General features: G+C 37.0%; 1 protein-coding gene across 1 annotated transcript in view; it reads right to left on the reverse strand.

Moving 5' to 3' along the window:
- Positions 1-24,989, reverse strand: part of CACNA2D3 (calcium voltage-gated channel auxiliary subunit alpha2delta 3) — a 776,511-nt gene that overhangs the window by 534,738 nt on the left and 216,784 nt on the right. The window contains exon 4 of the mRNA XM_064496418.1: positions 6,069-6,128. Within this exon, the coding sequence (XP_064352488.1) occupies positions 6,069-6,128 (60 nt within the window). The remainder of the gene's footprint in view (positions 1-6,068; positions 6,129-24,989) is intronic.

Raw genomic sequence — 24,989 nt, forward strand, 5'->3', positions numbered from 1 at the left:
CATCATGATCAAAATTTTAAAATTATTTATGTCATCACGTCTTCATTCCCAATCGATAGTCAGCTCCAAGAGAACAAAGACAGCATGTGTCTAGCTCATGGTCAGATCCGTAACACAGTAACTGACACACGAGGTCACTGAGAACTATTTGTTGAATGAATCCTGGCATATGAGAGATAGATGAGATCTTAGAAATCATCTAGATACTATGTATGTCTTTTTATGGTTGAGCAATCAGATCTATAAGCACATAAATGGTGCAGTTCTGGAACTACCAGAACCTACATTTTCAGACCTCTAGGCCAAAGCTCTCTCTGTAAAAGCTATAACGTTTTAGCCAAATACACGAAAACGATAGTGTGCATGCTGATAACAACTGAGAAATGACTTTGATTTTAAAATGCTCACACTTAAAGATTCCTCAGAATCTATTTACACATCAATCTTGTGAATAAATGACATATGGCAAGTCCTGAGAAATACCTAATGTATGATCTTAAAATGTGGTAGACTGTGACCCTTGGCCACAGTCTTTTATCAGCCAAGCTGATAAAAAGGAAAAGAAAAAGAAAAGCATGCTCTCGTAAGTTAGATCAGAAAAAAGGGACTTATTTTAATACAATAGTGTGAAAATTCCCTTCTCTTTTCATTTATTTCTCCCATAGATGTGAACCCTATCTTTCTTGTCTATTGCACAAAAGTCAATGAGCTATCTCTAGAAAAAATTCTAATTATATTTCTAATTCTGGGATTTGGGTCTTCTGTGCTTAAACTCCTCCCTCAGCAAGGAGCTCAACCCCTCCCTCAGTCCAAGAGGACAAGAATGGATCAGGGCTTGACAGGAATACATGAGAAACCTCGTGAGGATAGTCATTTCCTTCACTTAGGAAGCACTTCTGCTAAACCTGTCCTTTGCTCTCCTACACTATGTTAACATACAGCTTTTCCCCAGGGCAAAGCCCCACTTGCCAACAGGGAAACACTGTCAGGAAAAGGACAGCTCTGCTCCGCTGTCTGCTGGATGTCCTTCCTAATCCTTCCAAGGAAGGCTTCCTTCTCCCAGTGGATGGTGTCAGATATTCTAAAGGAGATGCTGGGGCTCCAGAGCCACCCCTCTCTCCTCCCCTGGATCTCCTTCAACACAAGCCTCCGAAAGCAACAGGCAGTGGAGACAGGATGGAGGAAGCTGCTCTAGCAAGTATTACAAGTCATTCCACCTCTGAGATTTCCTATCAGTGGTCTCTACATCCCTTCCAATCCAAACCCCTCACCCCAACTCTAAAGTCAGGACATTATGTGTGCACAATGGGTGACAGCAGATCGGCAATGACCAGGAGAGGATGTTCAGGACACTCTGCATCCCCCCAGTCCCTTTCCACTCACTCTTCGTTATCCTTCTGAATGACACCAGGCTTCTTTTTTCCCTACCACTTACAAAACAACAAAGAAAAATAATTATAGAAAACTGTAATGAAAAAGGTTTCCGCAGGATACACAATTCAAAACCACAATCTTCTTTTTTTTTTCCACTGTGCACAAGTGCTGTGCAATTGCCACTTATTTAAGACAGCTTCCAAAGAAAATATGTTTGCAGTTTAAAGATAATCAGGTTTTTAAGTAAACTGTCAAAAGGAGTTTTTTCTTCTTCGCTACCAGTGGAAAAACCCAAAAAGAAAGAGTAAGAGAAGGCTTCTCTCTGAGTTATATGACATGTGTAGACCTAGTTTTCTGGAAATTCACCAAAAACTAGGATAATCAGGGCTAGAGTCCACCCCCAGCCACCCCACCCTTGCCTCAAGTTAGGTTTAGCCATCAAAATGATGAGAATGAAAAGCTAAAATAATAATATGTGATAATTAAGAGTTTAACTGTTTTCATTATAATTATCAATCTCATATGTGCTTTACATTAAAAAACCTATGTTAATTCAAAGCAAGCAATGAAAAAAAGGGAAGATATCATTTAAGGCAACTGTTTGCATCAATTCTAACTGAAAATTGTCCAAATGGAAATATCAGGGAATAAAGAACAAAACTAAGAGTGGCCAATCTGGAGTCCATAGGGCATCTAAAGGGGGACAAGCCAAAGGGCTAAACCAACACCAGTGTCCACAAGGAAGTTTTCTAGCCAATGAACCCAGGGAGCTCTGGCTTGTGTGGAGGACACTGCATTGTGGGTTGTTCACATATGAGACCCTTCAGAGGCTGTATTTTGCCTCTTACTCCAACATAGTTTTTGTTAAGAACTAACAATCTAGTGCCATATTTAAGGACCTACAGAGGGGATTACCAATGTCAAGGATATAAGCCCATAAGGAAAAGGTAGAACCTCTGGAAAAACTGTAAGATGAAATTTAAATGGAAAATAAAATCTTGACGAGAAAGGAGGCATGACTTTCTTTTGGTAATTTTTGATGATACTATCAACAAAAAACAAATTCTTCACTTTTAAATCACATGATGGTGCAAAGACGTGAAGACTGCAATCTAAAGTGAAAGAAGGCAGATCCAGCATCTCTTTTCTATTTTGGGAGTAGGGTCAAGGGGAAGGTTAAAACTATATAACTTGAAGTTACACAGTTTAGGAAATTTCACAGAAACATTTTTTTTTTCTGTAAGAAAACACACTCCCAGCTCCCTCTGCCCTCCCTGAGCTAGTAGTACAGGGACTTCATAGCATTATTTCATGGTGAGCAGATGGTAGCCCATTTTTTGATAAAAACAATGAACTGGCAGGGGTTGGCGACAGGTCAGAGGAACCCAGATTAACAACTGATCAGCTCTAACGGACAGTCAGCAATAAACTCAGAGCCTGTACACAGACCTGCTACCCCAATAATAGCAAGGCAGCTGACACCCAAGCTGTTAACAGTATCAGTGCTTCACAGTTCAAAACCTTCATTTAAGCAGACACACATTCTTCAACGAATATCCATTTTCTCAAAGTTGTCTCTTTTCCAGGTTTCCACAAAAGTATACATGGTTCACTTTGACCCAGGGAAGATTCTGTTGCAGTCTGAGATCCAGATAGTAAATGACACTCTGTAATACTGACAGATTATTTCAACATCCACTCTGTGCTAGCCCACAACTGTAGCCTCTGCCATTCGTCTTGTACTTATACAGAACAGATAACTGGGAAGGAAAACCTGGGCCCCCCCTTCTTTGTTCCCAAGAGAACAAAAACTATAAGACTCCAGAGACCCATTCTCTCAGTCTCCATTTTTTTCGAGAGAGATATCCACGCTGCATTCATGTTTCCATCGCCACATTTGAAAAGGGAATCAGTGTGCTACACCAGAATTTTATTGCCAAGTCTCAATCATAGAAAGGAAGTCAGAACACTCTTGGAAAATACCAATAGCTTCCGATGGACAAAAAAAGAGTGTCTCTAAGTTAGCTGAGCTAAGGCACAAAACATTTTTCCTCTGCTGAAGGATAAATGGTCCCTTAAGTCAACTAAATCATTCCTTCTGTCACCCAGTTACCTTTTGTAGACGTCTAAATGATCTCACAATAAAATTGACTCTATAAAGACCAGATTTTCTGAGAGTCCTGACTTCCAATAATCTTTTTCACTCTCTTGTGAACTCACTCCTTCCTGTTGGACCAATGGATCCAAATGTTTGATCCATAAAATCCTCAGAACAGGAACACTCTCTTGCATAAGCATCATTCAAGGGTCAAAATCAGGAAATTCAACATTGATACAATATTATTATATAAGGCACATTCCATATTTAAATCTTTGTTTCTGGTTCCAGATTGAATTTAGGATCACATGTTTCATTTAGTTGTCATGTGTCTTTAAAGTCCTCTAATGTTTCACAATCCAGACTTTATCATGTTTTATCATGATTAGATTCAGATTAAACATTTGGACAAGAATTCTACATAAGTGATGTTGTATTCTTCCTGGTCATCACTTCTGAAGGCATTTTGTCACTTTGTGTCATTATTGTGATATTAACTTTGATTACCTGTTTAAGATGGTGTCTGCTGGGTTTACCCATAATAAAATTGCTATTTTTCCCTTTGTAATTAATCAGTAATTTGTTGGCAGATACTTCAAGACTGTCAAAGTCCTATTCATCATCAAACTTTTACATGCTAGTTTTAGCATCCATTGAAGATTCTTGCCTGAATCAATTATTACCATAATATTCTAACTCCATAATTTCTTCTATATTTAGTAGTTGGCATTCTACTGTAAGAGCTTTCCCTTCTCTTTTATTTATATATTTATCTATTTGTCTGCTTATTATTAGAGTGCATTCATGGATTCTTATCTAATTTTAGTTGATTTGAGTTAAGTTTCTGTCATTTACAACCAGAATATTCCTGAAAAAGCTTCTGGAACTCCTGAGGGAAGGGAGAGAGTTCCCTTGGCAATACGTGGAAGAGGTCCTTACAATCTTCACACTTACAAAGATGCTTCCTGATGTTTCCATTAAATCCCTTCCAGTCCACTCTAAGAAGCCAAAACCGTCTAAAGACAAGGCATACTAAAGACAAATGTGGCTAACAAATGTCCTCTGGATCTTCCTGGAACTGCCAGGCAGGCGTGGTTGCAGGAAGGCAAGGTGCTTGTTACTATTTTCAGCTGACTCCTCTGCCCTTTCTCTTGTAGCTTTGCTCAAACTGCTAGGCTGGCTTCCTACTCCTCTCCAAATGTTACCAACAGCCCCCAGGGCTTCTCCACCTCCCCCAGAACCTCTCATGCTTGCTACATTCTTAGTTCTATTTGTTTCCTATGTTGGGTGTTACAACTGAAAATGACCTCCAGATAGCGGGCTTGATATTTTGTTTTCCCTCCAGACCCATTCTTCCCCCTTTTCCATCCAAAGCTTCAGAAGTCTGAACTAAATTAACTACACCAATACTTGAGTTCAGCCAATGGTGGGTAACAGCAAGAGATCAGAAGTCTAGAGACAGTTATTGGGGTATCTTCCATCCCAACTTTCACTCTTACCAGCTCATCACGGATAGCTGTATCCCTCTATCAAGTACCATTTCCCTATAGTTAATCTCCCTGGGTTCTATAAACCACTCCCTCCCCTTGTTCCTTCAGGCCAAGAGTGTGGCTTGCCCTGGGATACAACACCATTGCTAGCTGGTTTCTCTTACCATACATTTGTAAATATTCTCTTTATTAAACTTTCTTCTATTATCCCATTTGAATGTGCATTCTTTTACCCACAAGGCAAAAAATATATATGGGAGTGATGACAAGAGGTATATCCAGGAACAGACTCACAGCCAAAGGCTATCTTTAGAATCACTATCTTCTTTTGTGCTTGAAGATTTATGACTGCCTTATCTTTTCCATATAAATGAAAGCATAGCAAAATAAACATTATCCCCTCATTGTGACCACATGGCACTAAAAGAGATATGTCCTAGCAAAGCACAGACTTAAGGAGTAAGAGTCACTTCTGTTTTCCTAGCAGTGAGGAAAAATCACAAACTCAAAATGACAATACAGATAAAATTTCTCTCTGGAGGGATCCAAAGGAACCTCTAAGTATTATTCAATGCACTTTTTGCTTTTTCTTGTGTTTTCTATATACATGACAGCATTAAAATCCTTCTCAATCCAACACAGGTGTACCATGATTAGGTATGGGATCCACTACAAGAAATTTACTAAGCAGATGGTCAAATACCAGGTCTGTGAATGATTTAATTTTTAAACATAATTAACAGTCAATTCAAGGCTTGATCCATATCAACACTGTCACTTAAAATGCAGCCACGCAAGAGGGATTTAGATATATTCTGCCATCTATCTTATCCAATTACTATTAAGAGCTCTGATGATTACTGTCAGTTGACTGATTAACTCCCTCAGAAATGCATATGAGTATGTTATCACCCATTGTAACTGGCATGGTAGAAAATGGTTGAAGATTGTTATCCTGTCTTGCCAAGAAATGGGCACATTTATTTCAACCCTGTACCACTGTCACAAAAGTCTTCTCTCCAAACCTCTGAAATCCAAGTACACCTATGTATTTCCTTCAGCAGCCAACACAAAAGACAATTTAATTCAACAGTATAATCAGTTACCTGCAAGTCTGCATCAAATTCATGTTTCAGGTGTGCTTCTTCTGCAGCCTCCACAAGACGCTGGAAAGATAGAAAGCAACATGAAGGATCAGAAGCGTGGTTTGGACACCACTTCAACAATGTGAAAAGCTTCTCCATCTCCCAAAAATGACAGATCATATCAGGGCACATGCACTGTGACCTGATGCCTTTGCTCCCATGAAACTGAAAATAACATCAGTGTGAAAAATCAAGCTTTTTGTGTGTGTGTGCTTTCATCATCCAATCACAATTCTTCAACAGATATTTATTGTTATGTATATATAAATGCACACATGTTCTGCATCCACTTTTGTAAAAATTCTAAGACACTAGCCCTTGAGGCCAGATGTGGACTCCAAAACCTACCTAGAAAAGTGCATTCCTTAGATCTAGAAGACTCTTGGTCAAGATTTATTGAATTGAATTGAGACCAACTGTAAGAAAGCTAACTTTCTTCCCCAATGGTTTAAAAAGAATACTTTTTGAGGGGAGGTGCCAAGATGGCAGTGTAAAGAGACTCACAACTCACCCTATCTCAGGAATACACCAAGAATTACATCTAAATACCCACTGAATTGCACAGAACACCTACTGAACTCTGGCAGAGTGTCTCTCTCTTCAAAATACAGGAGGATTCTCACAAAATCTAGTAAGAGAAAAAACAGAGGGGGGTGGGGAGGCAGAAAATAAGAAAAATCGGTGCAGAATCAGTCCTGCAGGGAGGGAGCAGTATGGAAGAAGCACCCTCATGCCGGGACGCCCCCTCTCCAGCCAGGAGGTCAGCAGGGACAGAAGAGGAGCTTCCAAGGCTCAAAAGAGAAAGTGGTAACCTTTTGGCAAACATAACTAAGGGAAATGGAGGGCACCTGAGATCCCCAGACCTAGATTCAAGCCAGAGACCCATTTTAGAGTGAAGGACACACATAATATGGTTTGAAAGTGAGAGAATGGAAAAAGATATTTCATGCAAATGGAATGACAAGAAAGTGGGAGTAGCAATACTGATATCAGACAAAATAGACTTTTAAAAAAAAGGCCATAAGGAAAGATAAAGAAGGACACTATATAATGATCAAAGGAGCAATACAAAATGGGGATATTACACTCTTTAACATATATGCACCCAAAATAGGAGCATTTAAATATATAAAACAAATACTAACAGACATAAGAAATTATCTGTTAGGGAGAAATTGATGGGAATACAATCATAGTAGGAGACTTTAACACCCCACTAATATCATTGGACAGGTCTTCCAGACAGAAGATCAATAAGGCAACAGAGATACTAAATGACACAATAGAACAGTAGGACTTAGTTGATATTTTTAGGACATTACATCCCCCCAAAAACAAAATATACATTCTTTTCAAGTGCTCATGGGACATTGTCTAAGATAGACCACATACTGGGTCACAAAAGCAGCCTCAACAAATTTAAGAGGAAAGGAATTATTTCAAGCATCTTCTCTGACCACAATAGCATGAAACTACAAATCAACCACATACAAAAAAAAAAAAAAAAAGAGAGAGAGAGAGAGAAAAATGACAGCATGGAGACTAAACAACATGCTACTAAAAAACCCAATGGGTCAACAATGAAATCAAAGAAGAAATTAAAAATACCTTGAGACAAATGACAGTGAAAACACAACCACACAAAATCTATGAGATGCAACAAAAGCAGTCCTAAGAGGGAAGTCCACAGTGATACAAAAAACAAGAACAATCTCAAATAAATAGCCTAACCTACCATCTAAAAGATTTAGAAAAAGAACCAATAAAACCTAAAATCAGCATAAGGAAAGAAAGAATAAAGATCAAGGAGGAAATAAATGAAATAGAGATTTTTTTTAAAACAATAGAAAAAATCAATCAAACCAAGAGCTGGTTTCTTGAAAGAGTAAACAAAATTGACAAACCTCTGGCTTGGCTCATCAAGAAGAAAAAAGAGGACACAAACAAAGTAAGAAATGAAAATGGAGAAATTACAAACACCACCACAGAAATACAAAAAAAAAATCATAAGAGAATACTATGAACAACTATATGGCAATAAATTGGAAAACTCAGAAGAAATAGACAAGTTTCTAGAAACATACAGTCCACCTAAGCTGAATCAAGAAGAAACAGATCATATGAACAGACCAATCACTAGGAGTAGAATAGAATCAGCAAAAAAAACCTCCCTACAAACAAAAGTCCAGGACCAGATGGCTTCACTGGGGAATTCTATCAAACATACAATAAGACCTCGTACCAATCCTTCTCAAACTCTTCCAAAAAACTGAAGAGGAGGTAACACTCCCAAACTTATTCTATGAACCACCATCTCCCTGAAACCAAAGCCAGACAAAGACATTACAAAAAAGGAAAACTATAGGCCAATATCATTGATGAATAGAGATGCAGAAATCCTCAACAAAATATTAGCAAACAGAATCCAACAACAGATAAAAAAGATTATACACCATGATCAAGTTGGGTTCATCCCAGGGATACAACAGTGGTTCAACATAAGCAAATCAATCAACACGATGCACTACATCAACAAGAAAAAGGACAAAAATCACGTGATTATCTCAATAGATGCAGAAAAAGCATTTGATAAAATTCAACACCCATTTACAATAAAAACTCTAACCAAAGTGGGTAGAGAGGGAACATATATCAACATAATAAAAGCTATTTATGACAAACCTACAGTCAGCATAATACTGAATGGTGAAAAGCTGAAAGCCTTCCCGCTAAAATCTGGAACAGACAAGGATGCCCACTCTCACCACTTCTATTCAATAGAGTATTGGAAGTTCTAGCCATAGCAATTAGACAAGAAAAAGAAATAAAAGGGGTCCAAATTGGAAGATAAGAGGTAAAATTGTCATTATATGCCAAAGACATGATACTATATATAGAAAACCCTAAAGGCCCCACACAAAAGCTAATAGAGCTGATAAATGAATTAATCAAGGTAGCAGGATACAAAATTAACACAAAGAAATCAGTAGCATTTCTTTACACTAACAATGAAATATCAGAAAAGGTAAGTAAAGAAACAATCCCTTTTAAAATTACATCTAAAATAATAAAATACTTAGGAATAAATCTAACCAAGAAAGTGAAAGACTTATACATGGAGAACTACAAAACATTGACTAAGGAAATTAAAGATGACAAAGAAATGGAAGATATCCCATGTTCTTGGATTAGAAAAATTAATACTGTTAAAATGGCCATACTACCCAAAGCAATCTACAGATTTAATGCAATCCCTACCAAATTATTCAGGACATTTTTCACAGAACTAGAACAAATAATCCTAAAAGTTATATGGAATCACAAAAGACCCAGAATTACGAAAGCAATATTGAAGAAAAAGAATGACGCTGGAGGAATGACCTTTCCAGATGACAGGCAATACTAAAGAGCTACAGTAATCAAAACAGCTAGGTATTGGTACAAAAACAGACATATAGATCAATGGAACAGAATAGAGAGCCCAGAAAAAAACCCACAGACTTTTGGTCAATTAATCTTCGACAAAGAAGGCAAGAACATACAACGGAGTAAAGACAGTCTCTTCAGCAAATGGTGTTGAGAAAACTGGATAGCAGCATGTAAATCAATTAAGTTAGACTACTCCCTCACACTATACACAAAAATAAATTCAAAATGGCTTAAAGACTTAAACATAAGATAAGATGCTGTAAACCTCTTAGAAGAAAACATAGGCAAAACATTATTTGACATAAATGTCAGCAACATAATCCTAGGTCAGTCTACTCAGGCAAAAGAAATAAAAGCAAAAAGAAACAAATGGGACCTAATTAAGCTTATAAGCTTTTCCACAGCAAAGGAAACCATAAGCAAAACAAAAAAGACAAACTATGGAATGGGAGAAAATATTTGCAAAAGCTGAGACTGACAAGGGCTTAATTTCCAGAATATATAAACAGCTCATACAACTTAATGACAAAAAAAACCAAAAACAAAAACAAAAACCCAATCCAAAAATGAGCAGAAGACCTAAACAAGCAATTTTCTAATGAAGACATACAAATGGCCAATAGGCACATGAAAAAATGCTCAGTATCATTAATCAGAGAAATGCAAATCAAAACTACAATGAGGTATCACCTTACACCCGTCATAATGGCCATCATTCAAAAGTTCCCAAAACGATAAATGCTGGAGAGGCTGTGAAGAAAAGGGAACCTTCCTACATTGCTGGTGGGAATGTAATTTGCTACAGTCATTATGGAAAACAGTACAGAGATTCCTCAAAAGACTAAAAATAGACTTACCATATGATCCAGCAATCCCATTCCTGGGCGTATATCCAGAGAGAATCTTAATACAAAAAGATACATGCACCCCAATCTTCATAGCAGCACTATTATCTACAATAGCCAACACATGGAAACAGCCTAAATGTCCATCAACAGATGGCTGGATAAAGAAGCTGCGGTATATCTCTACAATGGAGTACTAGTCAGCCATAATAAATAATAAAATAATGCCATTTGTAGCAACATGGATGGACCTGGAGAATGTCATTCTAAGTGAAATAAGCCACAAAGAGAAAGAAGAATACCAGATGATATTACTTATATGTGGAATCTTAAAAAAAAATGAGACAAACTCATTTACAAAATATTAACAGATTCACAGACATAGAAAACAAGCTTATGGTTACAGGGGGATAAATTGAGAGTTCAGGATTTGCAGATACTAATTAATACATATAACATAGATAAACAACAAGTTTATACTGTATAGCACAGGAAACTGTATTCAATATTTTATAGTAACTTATGGTGAAAACAAATATGAATACAAATATATGTATGTTCATGTATGACTGAAACTTTATGCTGTACACCAGAAACTGACACAACTTGTAAACTGACTATACATCAATAAAAAATGTATGTTTAAAAAAAGAAGACTTGACCAGAGGCCAAGATGGTGGAGTAGTAGGACGCACGTAGCTCACCCTCTCCCACAGACACACCAAGACTCACATCTACAGACCCATTCAGCCAACCAGAGCACCTGTGGAACTCCAACAGAACACTGTCCTCTTCAAAAGACAAAAGATGCCAAAAATTTGGTAGGAAAAAGGAAAAAAAAAAGTAAGACTAAAATGCAAAACAGTGCGGGACCGGTCCCGCGGGGAGGGAGCGGAAAAGGAGGACTTGCGCTCATTCGCTGGGTCTCCCCTTTCCAACGAAGGAGCCAGCGGGACGGAGGGAGAGCCTCTGAGGCTCGGATCTGTACGGAGCAGCCCTTGACTGACAGAACTGGGTTGAATCGGCACAGAGAGTCCCGGAGGCATCCAGCCCGAGACTCGAGCCGGGACAGGCCACCGGAGCCGGGCGGAGGATGGGGACGGCTGCGCTGAGGCAGACCCGGGAGACTGCAGGGGCTACATACACAACGTGGATGAGTGGGTGCACAGGGCAGAACAACCTGGGCCCTCCATGAAACAGCACCGACTGATGTGCCCTGGGGGGAAGGGTGTATACCCCCATCTCTGAAAACCCAGGGAAGATTTTCAGCAAGAGACGCGGGGCTCAAGCGCAGCCACCATATCCTCCAGCACTTGGCACCCAGGTGGGGGCGGGGGTGAAACCTGAGTCCGAGCCTGGGGGCTTGGCAGCCTCGGAGGCCAGACAGTGACTTGTTTGCAGCCCGAATCAGATAGGATCCTTCCGCCCTGGTGCCTCGCAAAGTTCACACCACCAGGACAAACAAGGAGCTGAGTCTGGACACAGAGCAGGGGCGGGGCTGTTCCACAGTCTTCCTGGGGCCCGCCTGCAGAATGCCAACCCGGGTCAGAGCGCGCGGTGGCGCGGAGCTGCGGAACGACCTGCGCCAGGAGACAGCTGGTGGCCCCTACCCTTTCCGGCAGTAACTCTGTGCTAGGAGGGGGCGCGATCGGCTTGCCGACAGGCACTGGGAGCAGCACAGACGAGGGCACCAACAGAGGGCCTCGGGAAACAACAAGCCGAGCTCTAAGCACGGCGAAGACAGAAAAATTTCTCATTAAGAGCACACAGTCTCCAGGAAAACACCCCCTCCCATTTTTAGTTTTTTAGTTTTTTTGATTTGTTTTTGCCTGTTGTATTCTCTGTTACCTTTTTGATTTTAGCTTTTTAAACAGTTGTATCCTCCCAGTTTTGGTCCCTTTTGAATCTTGCTTTTAAAATGGTATGATTGTTATTCTGAAAGATCCACGTCGTGTCATTTTTCTCTCTCGGTTTGATCGCCTGTTGTTGATTGTACACAGGTTTCAAATGTGTTTCTGTCCTATTTTGGAGCTTTTTGGGAGACTTCTCAACCCGATTGCTGTTCTGCTTCAATTTACTCTTAAGTGATTCATTGTACGCTGTTTTCAGGCCTTTTTTCCCCTCCCCTTTTTCAGAATTCTTTCTTTATCATATCTTTTTTTTTTTTTTGTCTGTTCTATTTTTTATTACCTTTTTGAATAATAATTTCTGGAAGGCTGCGTATGCTTCCAGTTTTGGTTCCTTTTTGAATTTTTCTTTCTAGACAATTGTGTGTGCTTCTAGTTTTGATTCTTTTTGGGTATTTCTCTTAAAGTAGTTACATTATTGTTTTTTAAAGAGAATCCACTTGATTGCATTTTCACTTCTTTTGGGTTTGATCTGTTGTTGATTGTAAGTGGGTTTCAGGTGTCACTTTTGGATCTTTTTTCCTTTTAGTTTTTTTGAGGGTTTTTAAAAAGATCTCAATTCGAATGCTAGTCTAATTCAAATTGCTCTTCTATAATTGACTATACACAATTTTCAGGCCTTTTTTTCCTCCCTTCTCTTAAAATATCTCTTTATCTTTTTTTAATCTGTTCTATTTTGTTACCTTTTAAATTTCTACTTTCTAAACATTTGTATATGCTTCTAGTTTTAATTCCTTTTTAAATTTTCTGTTAAAGTAGTTATATTATTATTATTTTCTTAAAAACAAAATCCACCTGATTTCATTTTCATTTGTTTTGGTCTTGATCTCCTGTTATACATTATAAATAGGTTTCAAATATCGTTCTTGGATCTTTTTTCCTTTTTCTTCTTTTAAGGGATTTTAGGGGGAAAAAAAAAGACGTCTCAAGTCGAAAGCTAGTACGATTCAAACTGCGCTTCTATAATTGATTATACACTGTTTTCAAACCCTTTTTTCTCCCTTCTTTTAAAATTCTCTTTCTCTCTCTCTCTTTTTTTTTTTTTTTTACTTTTTAAGTTTTATTCCTACATAGGCATTAGATAGATAAATAAATAAACTCCTTTAAGGACCACAATAGATAACTGATACTCCATAAACAACAGTACCAGAGACATATGAGCAAGAAGAAGCAGCAGAGAAACCATTCCCAATTAAAAGAACAAGAGAAATCCCCTGAAAGAACGATCAATGAAATAGACATCGATAGCCTACTAGATCAAGATTTCAAAAGGGAGTGATCAAAGTGCTGAAGGAACTAAAAGAGATAGTGTTTAGAGATATAAAACATGTCAAATATGAAATTGAAGCTATAAAGAAGAGCGAAGTAGAATGGGTAAACTCATTGACTGAGATGAGGAATGATCTAAAAGCTGTGCAAAACTGACTAGATAATGCAGAGGAATGAATTAGTGACCTAGAAGACAGGACAATAGAAAGCACCCAATCAGAAAAGCTACAAGATAAACAAATAAAAACAAATGAAAATAGCATAAGGGACCTATGAGATAATATAAAGTGTGCCAATCTTCGCATAATAGGGGTCCCAGAAGGGGAAGAAAGATCAAAGGGGATTGAAAAGGTTTTTGAAGAAATCATGACTGAAAACTTCCCAAACTTAAAGAAAGAATCAGATATCCAAGTACAGGAGGCTCAGAGGGTCCCAAAAAGGAAAACCCAAATAGGCCCACACCAAGATAAATCATAATCAAGATGGCCAGAGTCACAGAACTAGAAAAAATCATAATAAAATTCATATGGAACCATCAAAGACCTAGAATTGCCAAAGCATTACTGAAGAGAAAGAAAGAGGCTGGAGGAATAACTCTCCCAGACTTCAGACAATACTATAGAGCTACAGTCATCAAGACAGCCTGGTATTGGTACCAAAACAGACATATAGACCAATGGAACAGAATAGAGAGCCCGGAAATGAACCCACAAACTTTTGGTCAACTCATCTTTGACAAAGGAGGCAAGAATATACATTGGAATAAAGACAGTCTCTTCAGCAAATGGTGTTGGGAAAACTGGACAGCAGCATGTAAAACAATGAAGCTAGAACACTCCCTTACACCATATACAAAAATCAACTCAAAATGGATCAAAGACTTAAACATAAGACAAGATACAATAAACCTCCTAGAGGAAAACATAGGCAAAACATTATCTGACATACATCTCAAAAATTTTCTCCTAGAAGAAATAAAAGCAAGAATAAACAAATGGGACCTAATGAAACTTACAAGCTTCTGCACAGCAAAGGAAACCAGAAATAAAACAAGAAGAAAACCTACGGAATGGGAGAAAATTTTTGCAAGTGAAACCGACAAAGGCTTGATCTCCAGAATATATAAGCAGCTCATACGACTCAATAAGAAAAAAATAAACAACCCAATCCAAAAATGGGCAGAAGACCTAAACAAGCAATTCTCCAAGGAAGACGTACAAATGATCAAAAAGCACACGAAAAAATGCTCAATATCACTAATTATCAGAGAAATGCAAATCAAAATTACAAAGAGGTATCACCTCACGCCAGTCAGAACGGCCATCATTCAAAAATCCACAAATGACAAATGCTGGAGAGGCTGTGGAGAAAGGGGAACCCTCCTACACTGCTGGTGGGAATGCAGTTTGGTGCAGCCACTATGGAAAACAGTGTGGAGATTCCTCAAAAGACTAGGAATAGACTTACCATATGACCCAGGAATCCCACTCCTGGGCTTGTATCCAGAAGGAACCCTACTTCAGGATGACACCTGCACCCCAATGTTCATAGCAGCACTATTTACAATAGCCAAAACATGGAAACAGCCTAAATGTCCATCAACAGGTGACTGGATAAAGAAGATGTGGTATATTTATACAATGGAATACTACTCAGCCATAAAAACCGACAACATAATGCCATTTGCAGCAACATGGATGCTCCTGGAGAATGTCATTCTAAGTGAAGTAAGCCAGAAAGAGAAAGAAAAATAGCATATGAGATTGCTCATATGTGGAATCTAAAAAACAAAAACAAAAACAAAAACAAACAAACAAAAACAAAGCGTAAATAAAGGACAGAAATAGACTCACAGACAGAGAATACAGACTTGTGGTTACCAGGGGGGTGGAGGGTGGGAAGTGATAGACTGGGATTTCAAAATTGTACAACAGACTACACTGTATAGCACAGGGAAATATACACAAAATGTTATGATAACTCACAGAGAAAAAAATGTGACAATGAGTGTGTATATGTCCATGAATAACTGAAAAATTGTGCTGAACACTGGAATTTGACACAACATTGTAAAATGATTATAAATCAATAAAAAATGTTAAAAAAATAATAATAATTAAAAAAAAAAGAGAAAGAAAGAAGATGGCCAGAGTCAAGGATAAAGAAATGATTCTAAAGGCAGCAAGAGAAAAGCAAAGAGTAAGTTACAAGGGAACCCCCATAAGGCTCTCAGCTGATTTCTCTACACAAACAGTACAGGACAGAAGGGAATGGCAAGATATATTCAAAGCCCTGAATGAAAAAAAAAAAAAGGCAGCCTAGGATACTTTAACCAGCAAGGCTATCCTTTAGGATAGAAGGAAAGATAAAGAATTTCACAGACAAGAAAAAGCTGCAGGAGTTTAGCAACACTAAACCCATGCTAAAAGAAATATTGAAAGGTCTACTCTAAATAGAAAAGCTACAAAAATGAGAAACTCACAACTGGAAAGGTGATAACTCAAGAATTACAAATAAAATAAACACGAAATTATAAAAGAAGACATACAAATCATTGAGAGTGGGAGAGGGAGGCAGGGAAATACAGAATTTTTTCTTTCTTTCTTTCTTTTTTAAATTTTTTGTTCTCGGTAGGATGGGTTTGAGATCATGTTACTATCAGTTTAATAAAAACAGTTACAGTAATGGGCCAATAGATTTACAACAAAGGGTAACCACAAGCCAAAAACTTACAAGGGAGTCACAAAAATTAAATAAAATCCATGATAACACAAAGGAAAATTACCAAACCACAAAAGGAAGAAGAAAGGAACAAAGAGGAAATACCAAATCAACTGCAAAGATAAGTTCAAAATGGCAATAAACACACATCTATTATTAATTACTGTAAATGTTAATGGACTAAATGCTCCAGTCAAAAGACATTGAGTGGCAGACTGGATAATAAAGCAAGAACCTCAATATGCTGCATACAAGAGACCCACTTTAGGGAGAAGGACACATACAGATTGAGAGTGAAAGGATGGAAAAGGATATTCCATGCAAATGGAAAAGCCAAAAAAGCAGGTGTTGCAGTACTGATTTCAGACAAAATAGACTTTAAAACAAAGGCCATAAAGAAAGATAAAGAAGGACATTTTATAATGATTATAGGAGTGATAAAAGATAAGGATATTACACTTGTGAATATATATGCACCCAATATAGGAACACCTAAATACATAGAACAATTACTAACAGAGATAAAGGGGGATATTGATGGCAATACAATCATAGTTGGAGATTTTAACACCACATTAACATCACTAGACAGATCCTCCAGACAGAAAATAAATAAGGCAACAGAGAAATTAAATAATACAATAGAAAAATTAGATTTGGTGGATATTTTCAGAGCATTACACCCCCCAAAAATAGGATATACATTCTTTTCAAGTGCACATGGAACATTTTCCAGGATTGATCATGTACTTGGGCACAAAAGAAACCTCAACAATTTTAAGAAGATAGAAATTATCTCAAGCATCTTCACTGACCACAATGCCATGAAACTAGAAATCAACAACAGAGAAACAAAGGAGAAAAAAAGGAAAGCATGGAGATTAAACAATATGTTATTAAAAAAACAATGGGTCAATGAGGAAATCAAAGCTGAAATTAAAAAATACCTTGAGACAAATGACAATGAAAGCACAACCAGTCAAAATCTATGGAACACAGCAAAGGCAGTGATAAGAGGGAAGTTTATAGCGATATAGGCCTTCCTCAAAAAAGAACAATCTCAAATAAACAATTTAACCCAAGAGCTGAATGAATCAGAAAAAGAACAAAAAGCCCCAAAAGGCAGCAGAAGGAAGGAAATTATAAAGATTAGGGAGGAAATAAATACAACAGAGATTAACAAGACCATAGAAAAAATCAACCAAACCAAAAGCTGGTTTGTTGAAAAAGTAAATAAAATCGACAAACCTCTGGCAAAACTCACAAAGAAGAAAAAAGAGAGAGCACAAATCAGCAAAATAAGAAAGGAAAATGGAGAAATTACAACAAATAAAATAGAAATACAGAATATCATATGAGAATATCATGAAAAACTATATGGAACCAAACTGGATAACCTAGAGGAGATGGACAAGTTTCTGGAAACATACTGTCCACCAAGACTGAATCAAGAAGAGACCACTTGAACAAACCGATCACTAGAAATGAAATAGAAATAGCAATTAAAAACCACCCTACAAATAAAAGTCCAGGACCAGACGGCTTCACTGGGGAATTCTACCAAACATACAAAGAAGAACTCATACCAGTCCTTCTCAAACTCTTCCAGAAGACTGAAAAGGAGGGAATACTCCCAAACTCATTCTATGAAGCCACCATCACCCTGATACCAAAACCAGGCGAAGACACTACAAAAAAAAAGAGAATTATAGGCCGGTATCACTGATGAACATAGACGCCAAAATCCTCACCAAAATATTAGCAAATAGAATCCAACAACACATAAAAGAGATTATACATCATGACCAAGTGGGGTTCATCCCAGGGACACAAGGCTGGTTCAACATACACAAATCAATGTAATACATCACATCAACAAGAGAAAGGACAAAAACCACATGATCATCTCAATAGATTGAGAAAAAGCATTTGATAAAATTCAATACCCATTTATGATAAAAACTCTCGCCAAAGTGTGTATAGAGGGAACATATCTCAACATAATAAAAGCTATATATGACAAACCTACAGCCAGCATAGTACTCAACGGTGAAAAATCAAAAGCTTCCCACTAAAATCTGGGACAAGACAAGGATGCCCACTATCACCACTCCTATTCAACACAATCCTGGAAGTCCTAGCCACAGCAATCAGGCAAGAGAGAGAAATAAGAGGGATCCAAATTGGAAAAGAAGAGGTAAAAGTGTCACTATATGCCGACGACATGTTACTATATATAGAAAACCTTAAAAGGTCCACACAAAAACTACTAGAGCTGATCAAAGAATTCAGCAAGGTAGCAGGTTACAAGATTAACATTCAAAAATCAGTTGCATTTCTTTACACTAACGATGAATCAACAGAAAAAGAAAGTAAAGAAACAATCCCCTTTAAAATAGCACCCAAAGTAATAAAATATCTGGGAATAAATCTAACCAAGGAGGTGAAAAAATTATACACAGAAAACTATAAACCATTGATGAAGGAAATTAAAGAAGACTTTAAAAAATGGAAAGATATCCCATGCTCTTGGATTGGAAGAATCAATATTGTTAAAATGATCACACTGCCCAAGGCAATCTACAGATTTAATGCAATCCCTATCAAATTACCCAGAACATATTTCACAGAACTAGAACAAATCATAATAAAATTCATATGGAACCATCAAAGACCTAGAACTGCCAAAGCATTACTGAAGAGAAAGAAAGAGGCTGGAGGAATAACTCTCCCAGACTTCAGACAATACTATAGAGCTACAGTCATCAAGACAGCATGGTATTGGTACCAAAACAGACATATAGACCAATGGAACAGAATAGAGAGCCCGGAAATGAACCCACAAACTTTTGGTCAACTCATCTTTGACAAAGGAGGCAAGAATATACAATGGAATAAAGACAGTCTCTTCAGCAAATGGTGTTGGGAAAACTGGACAGCAGCATGTAAAACAATGAAGCTAGAACACTCCCTTACACCATACACAAAAATCAACCCAAAATGGATCAAAGACATAAACATAAGACAAGACACAATAAACCTCTTAGAGGAAAATATAGGCAAAACATTATCTGACATACATCTCAAAAATTTTCTCCTAGAAGAAATAAAAGCAAGAATAAACAAATGGGACCTAATGAAACTTACAAGCTTCTGCACAGCAAAGGAAACCAGAAATAAAACAAGAAGAAAACCTACGGAATGGGAGAAAATTTTTGCAAATGAAACCGACAAAGGCTTGATCTCTAGAATATATAAGCAGCTCATACGACTTAATAAGAAACAACCAAACAACCCAATCTAAAGATGGGCAAAAGACCTGAACAAGCAATTCTCCAAGGAAGACATACAAATGATCAATAAGCACATGAAAAAATGCTCAATATCACTAATTATCAGAGAAATGCAAATCAAAACTACAATGAGGTATCACCTCACACCAGTCAGAACGGCCGTCATTCAAAAATCCACAAATGACAAATGCTGGAGAGGCTGTGAAGAAAGGGAAACCCTCCTACACTGCTGGTGGGAATGCAGTTTGGTGCAGCCACTATGGAAAACAGTGTGGAGATTCCTCAAAAGACTAGGAATAGACTTACCATATGACCCAGGAATCCCACTCCTGGGCTTGTATCCAGAAGGAACCCTACTTCAGGATGACACCTGCATCCCAATGTTCATAGCAGCACTATTTACAATTGCCAAGACATGGAAACAGCCTAAATGTCCCTCAACGGATGACTGGATAAAGAATAGGTGGTATATTTATACAATGGAATACTATTCAGCCATAAAAACCGACAACATAATGCCATTTGCAGCAACATGGATGCTCCTGCAGAATGTCATTCTAAGTGAAGTAAGTCAGAAAGAGAAAGAAAAATAGCATATGAGATTGCTCATATGTGGAATATAAAAAACAAAAACAAAAGCATAAATACAAAACAGAAATAGACTCATAGACATAGAATACAAACCTGTGGTTGTCAAGGGGGTGGAGGGTGGGAAGGGATAGACGGGATTTTAAAATTGTAGAATAGATAAACAAGATTATACTGTATAGCACAGGGAAATATACACAAGATCTTATGGTAGCTCACAGAGAAAACAATGTGACAATGAATACATATATATATGTTCATGTATAACTGAAAAATTGTGCTCTACACTGGAATTTGACACAACATTGTAAAACGATTATAAATCAATAAAAAATGTTTAAAAAAAGAATACTTATTTTAATTCCCTCAATCATTTAAGGTCAATTTTTTCTGCATCCAGTTAAAGTACATAATAATCAGGTGACAGTGTTTGAATTTAATGGTATATCAATGCCATTTTGACATATGCATCCCAATAAGAAAATCACTAAAATTAATAAGCAACACCTGTAAATACACAACTCTTGTTTTTCTCCTTAGGCAACTAAATTCAACTAATTCATCCAATTCATACTATTATGAGAACATTTTCATGAAATTCCATTTAACAACGAGTCAAATCGAATCATTTAATCTCTAATTGAATTTTCCAACAATAAGTTACCTCCTATCATGAAAATGTAGGCTAGATGACATTGCAGAAAACTCATTTAGTGAAATAATATTTCACTGAAATTTTATTTAACTAAAAGCAAAACCTTAGATCCAAGTAAAAAATTCAATCATTTTTATTTTTTCCCACAGTTATTCTTGTAGCCTATGCTCTTTAACTTGCTTTTTCATGACATATTACAGAACTGAGTTTAGTAGGCCATGTTTCAAAAATGATGACATTAGTATTAATCTCTAAATGATCACAAATCGACAAATATTTCATGAATAATTATTAAATTGGACATGGAAATGAAGGACTGAAATATATTTGGATAACTTAGGCACCAGTACAGAGCACTAAAGCTCTCTCTCTCCACAGGACATACAAAGAAAGAGACAGGCCAGCCAGAGACAGTGCTGCCCACAGACTGGAATCTGGGAGAGGTGGCCAATTTGGTTTCCCACACTCTCTTCAGGTAGTCAGGAAGGGGCTCCTCCTTCCCTAATCAGTCGAAGAACAGAACTCAAAAGAACATTACAGCGCAAGGGGCAGAAGACCCAGATCTAATTCTAGTGAAGATGAAACACCCTACTATTGTGAAATCTTGGGCAAGCCCTTCCCTTCTCTGATTCTTGGTTTCCTTATCCCAAACACAAGAAAAGGTGGCCCCAGACCAGTAGTTCTCAAAATGGAGTCCCCCGCTAGCAGCATCAATTTCACCTGACAACTTGTTAGAAATGCACATTTTCAGGCCCCATTCCAGTCCTACAGAATCTGTTCTGAGGCTGAGCCCAGCAATCCATTTTAACAAGCCCTCCAGGTGATTCAGAAGCTGTTAATGTTTGAGAGCTGCTGGCTAAAGACAGCACTCATCCCAGACTCTCCCTCAACCCTGTGCCTTGATCAATGAACTCCACAAATCCTTCAAGGTTTCTCAACTCTCATTTATCTTTTTAAAATCTGTATACATATGTATTTCCACTATAAGACATAAAATAAAGAAGAGAGGCATAAAATGAAGAGGATGAGAAACAAAGAAAAAGAAAAATAAGGAGAGACACTATCTACATAGACTGGACACACTGGCCTCAAACTTTCATTGGGTCAGCTTTCAGTGGGTCATGGTCTTCTTGGAATCATTCTAGTCAATAAGCTTGTTAGCCTCCTGTGATCACATGACACAATTTGCAAATGTATGAATGTGGACCCTGACAGATAAATGACTGACACTGACTTAAGAAATCTGTGAGTTTGTGAGAGCTTATTTTCTCCGTCATTGTAACAGATTTAGAATTTCTATGCATGTATTCATCTATACAATGAAATTATTTACATATTGAGCTTTATAGTGTGTATAATAAATATTATGCATATCTGAACACTTACATATCAAAAAGGCCATTCATTTGATTGTGTATTTACTTAAGTCACAGTTGATTTTTTTTCACTCTGAGAACCCAGAGATGAAATTTTAATAAAATGCACAAATAAACAAAAGATAAGAACAAAATAAAATCTCTCAATGATCGAGCCAGATAACACTTTAAAAATGAAGAACTGGAAATGTAAATAACAGTAAATTAGGATAGGACCAACAAATAAGAGAACAAGATGGAAATAATAGGCAAGCTGAAATCATCATGAAAGACCATAGCATGAAATGCATTTCATATATAACATTTTATTTTAACAATTAACATTCACACATACATGCCAGTAACAAATTTGTGTATTACGTAACATGAAATGTATTTTAACTACAAATACTGCAATGCAAGTCATGGGGCACAAGAAGACAGCACACTGGAAACAATTCAATAATATTGTACAAATCACTGAAATCAGCCAGAACACTGTTCTTTGTGTGGAGAACTGAATCCATGAGAATTTGAATCCTGCTGGCCAGTTTATATGTTCATTTTCAAGTTATTTTTTTAACCTAATTTATCTCACACATTTCTTGTTACCGTTAAGATATTTTCCCATTATGCTCACTACAGAGCTTTAGGAAATATGATTCAGAAGAAGACAGTCAACTGGCAGCCACACATAATATTATCTCATGTGAAGAAAGGAAGTACTCTTGCAACAGGGCTCTTTGAAAGGACATACACTTGATACCATGGAGTTATCCAAACCTGCTCTCTGATGCCAACGGGAGACAGGCCTACTTTTTATGGGAGAATTCAGGGGAAACCACCCCCTCCAAGAACAGGCTCAGCTGTTACGCACAATGATAAATACAAACCACACATCAAGAACTATGTCCTTTTGGAAAGAAGAAAGCATAGATGATCTTTCTTCTGAAATACTCAAAAAAAAAAAAAGAGATAAATGAATTAAAAGAAATGTTATTTAAGAAGGAAATCACGTGCCATAAATTTACCTAAAACAGAATCCTGGGGACAAAGTTCCTATTGTTAAGAATTTAAAAATAAATTAAATCATTATTAACAAAATTAAAATCACTCAACTTCCAACTTTGATGCTTGCCAATAGAAAATAACAGCCTAGAATGTCACTTTCTGAGCAAATACGCTTATCATGTAAGTCAAATTAAAGATGTTTTTAAAATAAGTTTGATTAGTACTTGCAGGCAAGAAAAATTAATCTACATGTGCTAATATTTTAGTTACCACACAAGGAACTGCCACTGAACCTGAGGAAAACTGTTACTCTATTATATCTATTAGGAAGGCAGGGTTCTTTTAATAATAATAAGCTAATTTTCTCTTGTATGAATTCCCCTTTTGGATCTGCAGATGGGATTACAGAATTTTGAATGTGGGTTTTAATTAAAACTGAATACTAGAAATAAAAAGGGCTTTGAAGACTAGTATTCGAAATTGAATTTTGAGGTAAGGGAAAACAGTAGTTTTGTCCACAGATTCTCTCTCCCCCTTAATGACCAAACATTTTTTTACACCAATAAAAATGATAACAATATAGTGGAACATACATCCTGGCCTTGGAGCAAAGCACCTAAAAGCTAAAAAGTTGATGTACATTATTCATCAGTTGATGTACATAACACTGGCTTTCAATATTTCTAAATAATTCTTCCCTTTTAGTGGAATAAATACAAACAAAACCTATCTTTATATATAAGAAATGCTAGCAGCCATGGACTGTGGATAGTATTTATAGCTGTGGTGAAAGTAAAACTGCCAAGAGGAATAGCAGGGATATTAAAGCATTTCATTTAAAGTCACATTTTATTTCTTGTTACAATGACTCCATGTATACCAATGCAACAATACAGAATGCATAGTCTCCTGTCTCCACCTAAACACTTAAATCAAGGCTAGGGTTGAAGACGTAGGAAAGGTCCCATTTTCTGTCATGGTCCAGAAGAGGGAAAATGGGATACCAACTCAAAGTAAAAAAAATCAGAAGAAGAAAATTATGTTTGGTTCTATTTGTATTTCTTTTTTTTTTCTTTTCTTTCTTTCTTTCATAAAAATCCCTAAAATTGGAGGAGAGCAACCATGGCCAAAAATCCTTAAAACAAAAAAGAAATATAAAAACCATATGTAAAGCAAAGAAAAACGTTATTTTTATTTCTCACGTTAAAGCTAAAAAGCTTTGGCTTGTAAATATTGTTATCATGGGATACTGGAATTTAATGAAGATTTTACTTAATATGTTTGGCGATTTTCATGTTTTGCAAGGACACATTTAATACCCTTACTAGGTTTTTATTGCCATTTTTTTAAATGAATACAAAATTCTTTCTCAATTAATGCTTAAATTTAATTGAGGGGATTCCAAAGGAAATCTGTAATCATTAACATGGATTTGGGCTGTACTGATAATTAATTTAGAGCTAGTTACTGAAATGTCATTAATACCAGAATAAGAGTTCACGTGAGTATTCCTTCAAATCAACAAGAGCTAACAGGTAGAAATGCAACCAATGGAGTGATCAAGAAGTAATAATTACTGTCACAAGCACACCCTGTGTGGCACTCGACTAGTTTGATGGAGTAAGAGTTACATATTTTGCCAATCAGTGTGTACGCTGGGTGAATACTATTCTTTCTAGCACCATGTTACATGGCAGGACTTGAACTTGACATGCTGTCTGTCTGAAGAGGTAGGAACAGAGGAAACCCAGGTCTCCTCTACAGTCACATACTTCAAACTCAATTGATTTCAGAAATAAAATGAAAAAT

This window comes from Camelus dromedarius, chromosome 17 (genome assembly GCF_036321535.1).
Source record: "Camelus dromedarius isolate mCamDro1 chromosome 17, mCamDro1.pat, whole genome shotgun sequence".
Classification (NCBI taxonomy): Eukaryota; Metazoa; Chordata; class Mammalia; order Artiodactyla; family Camelidae; genus Camelus; species Camelus dromedarius.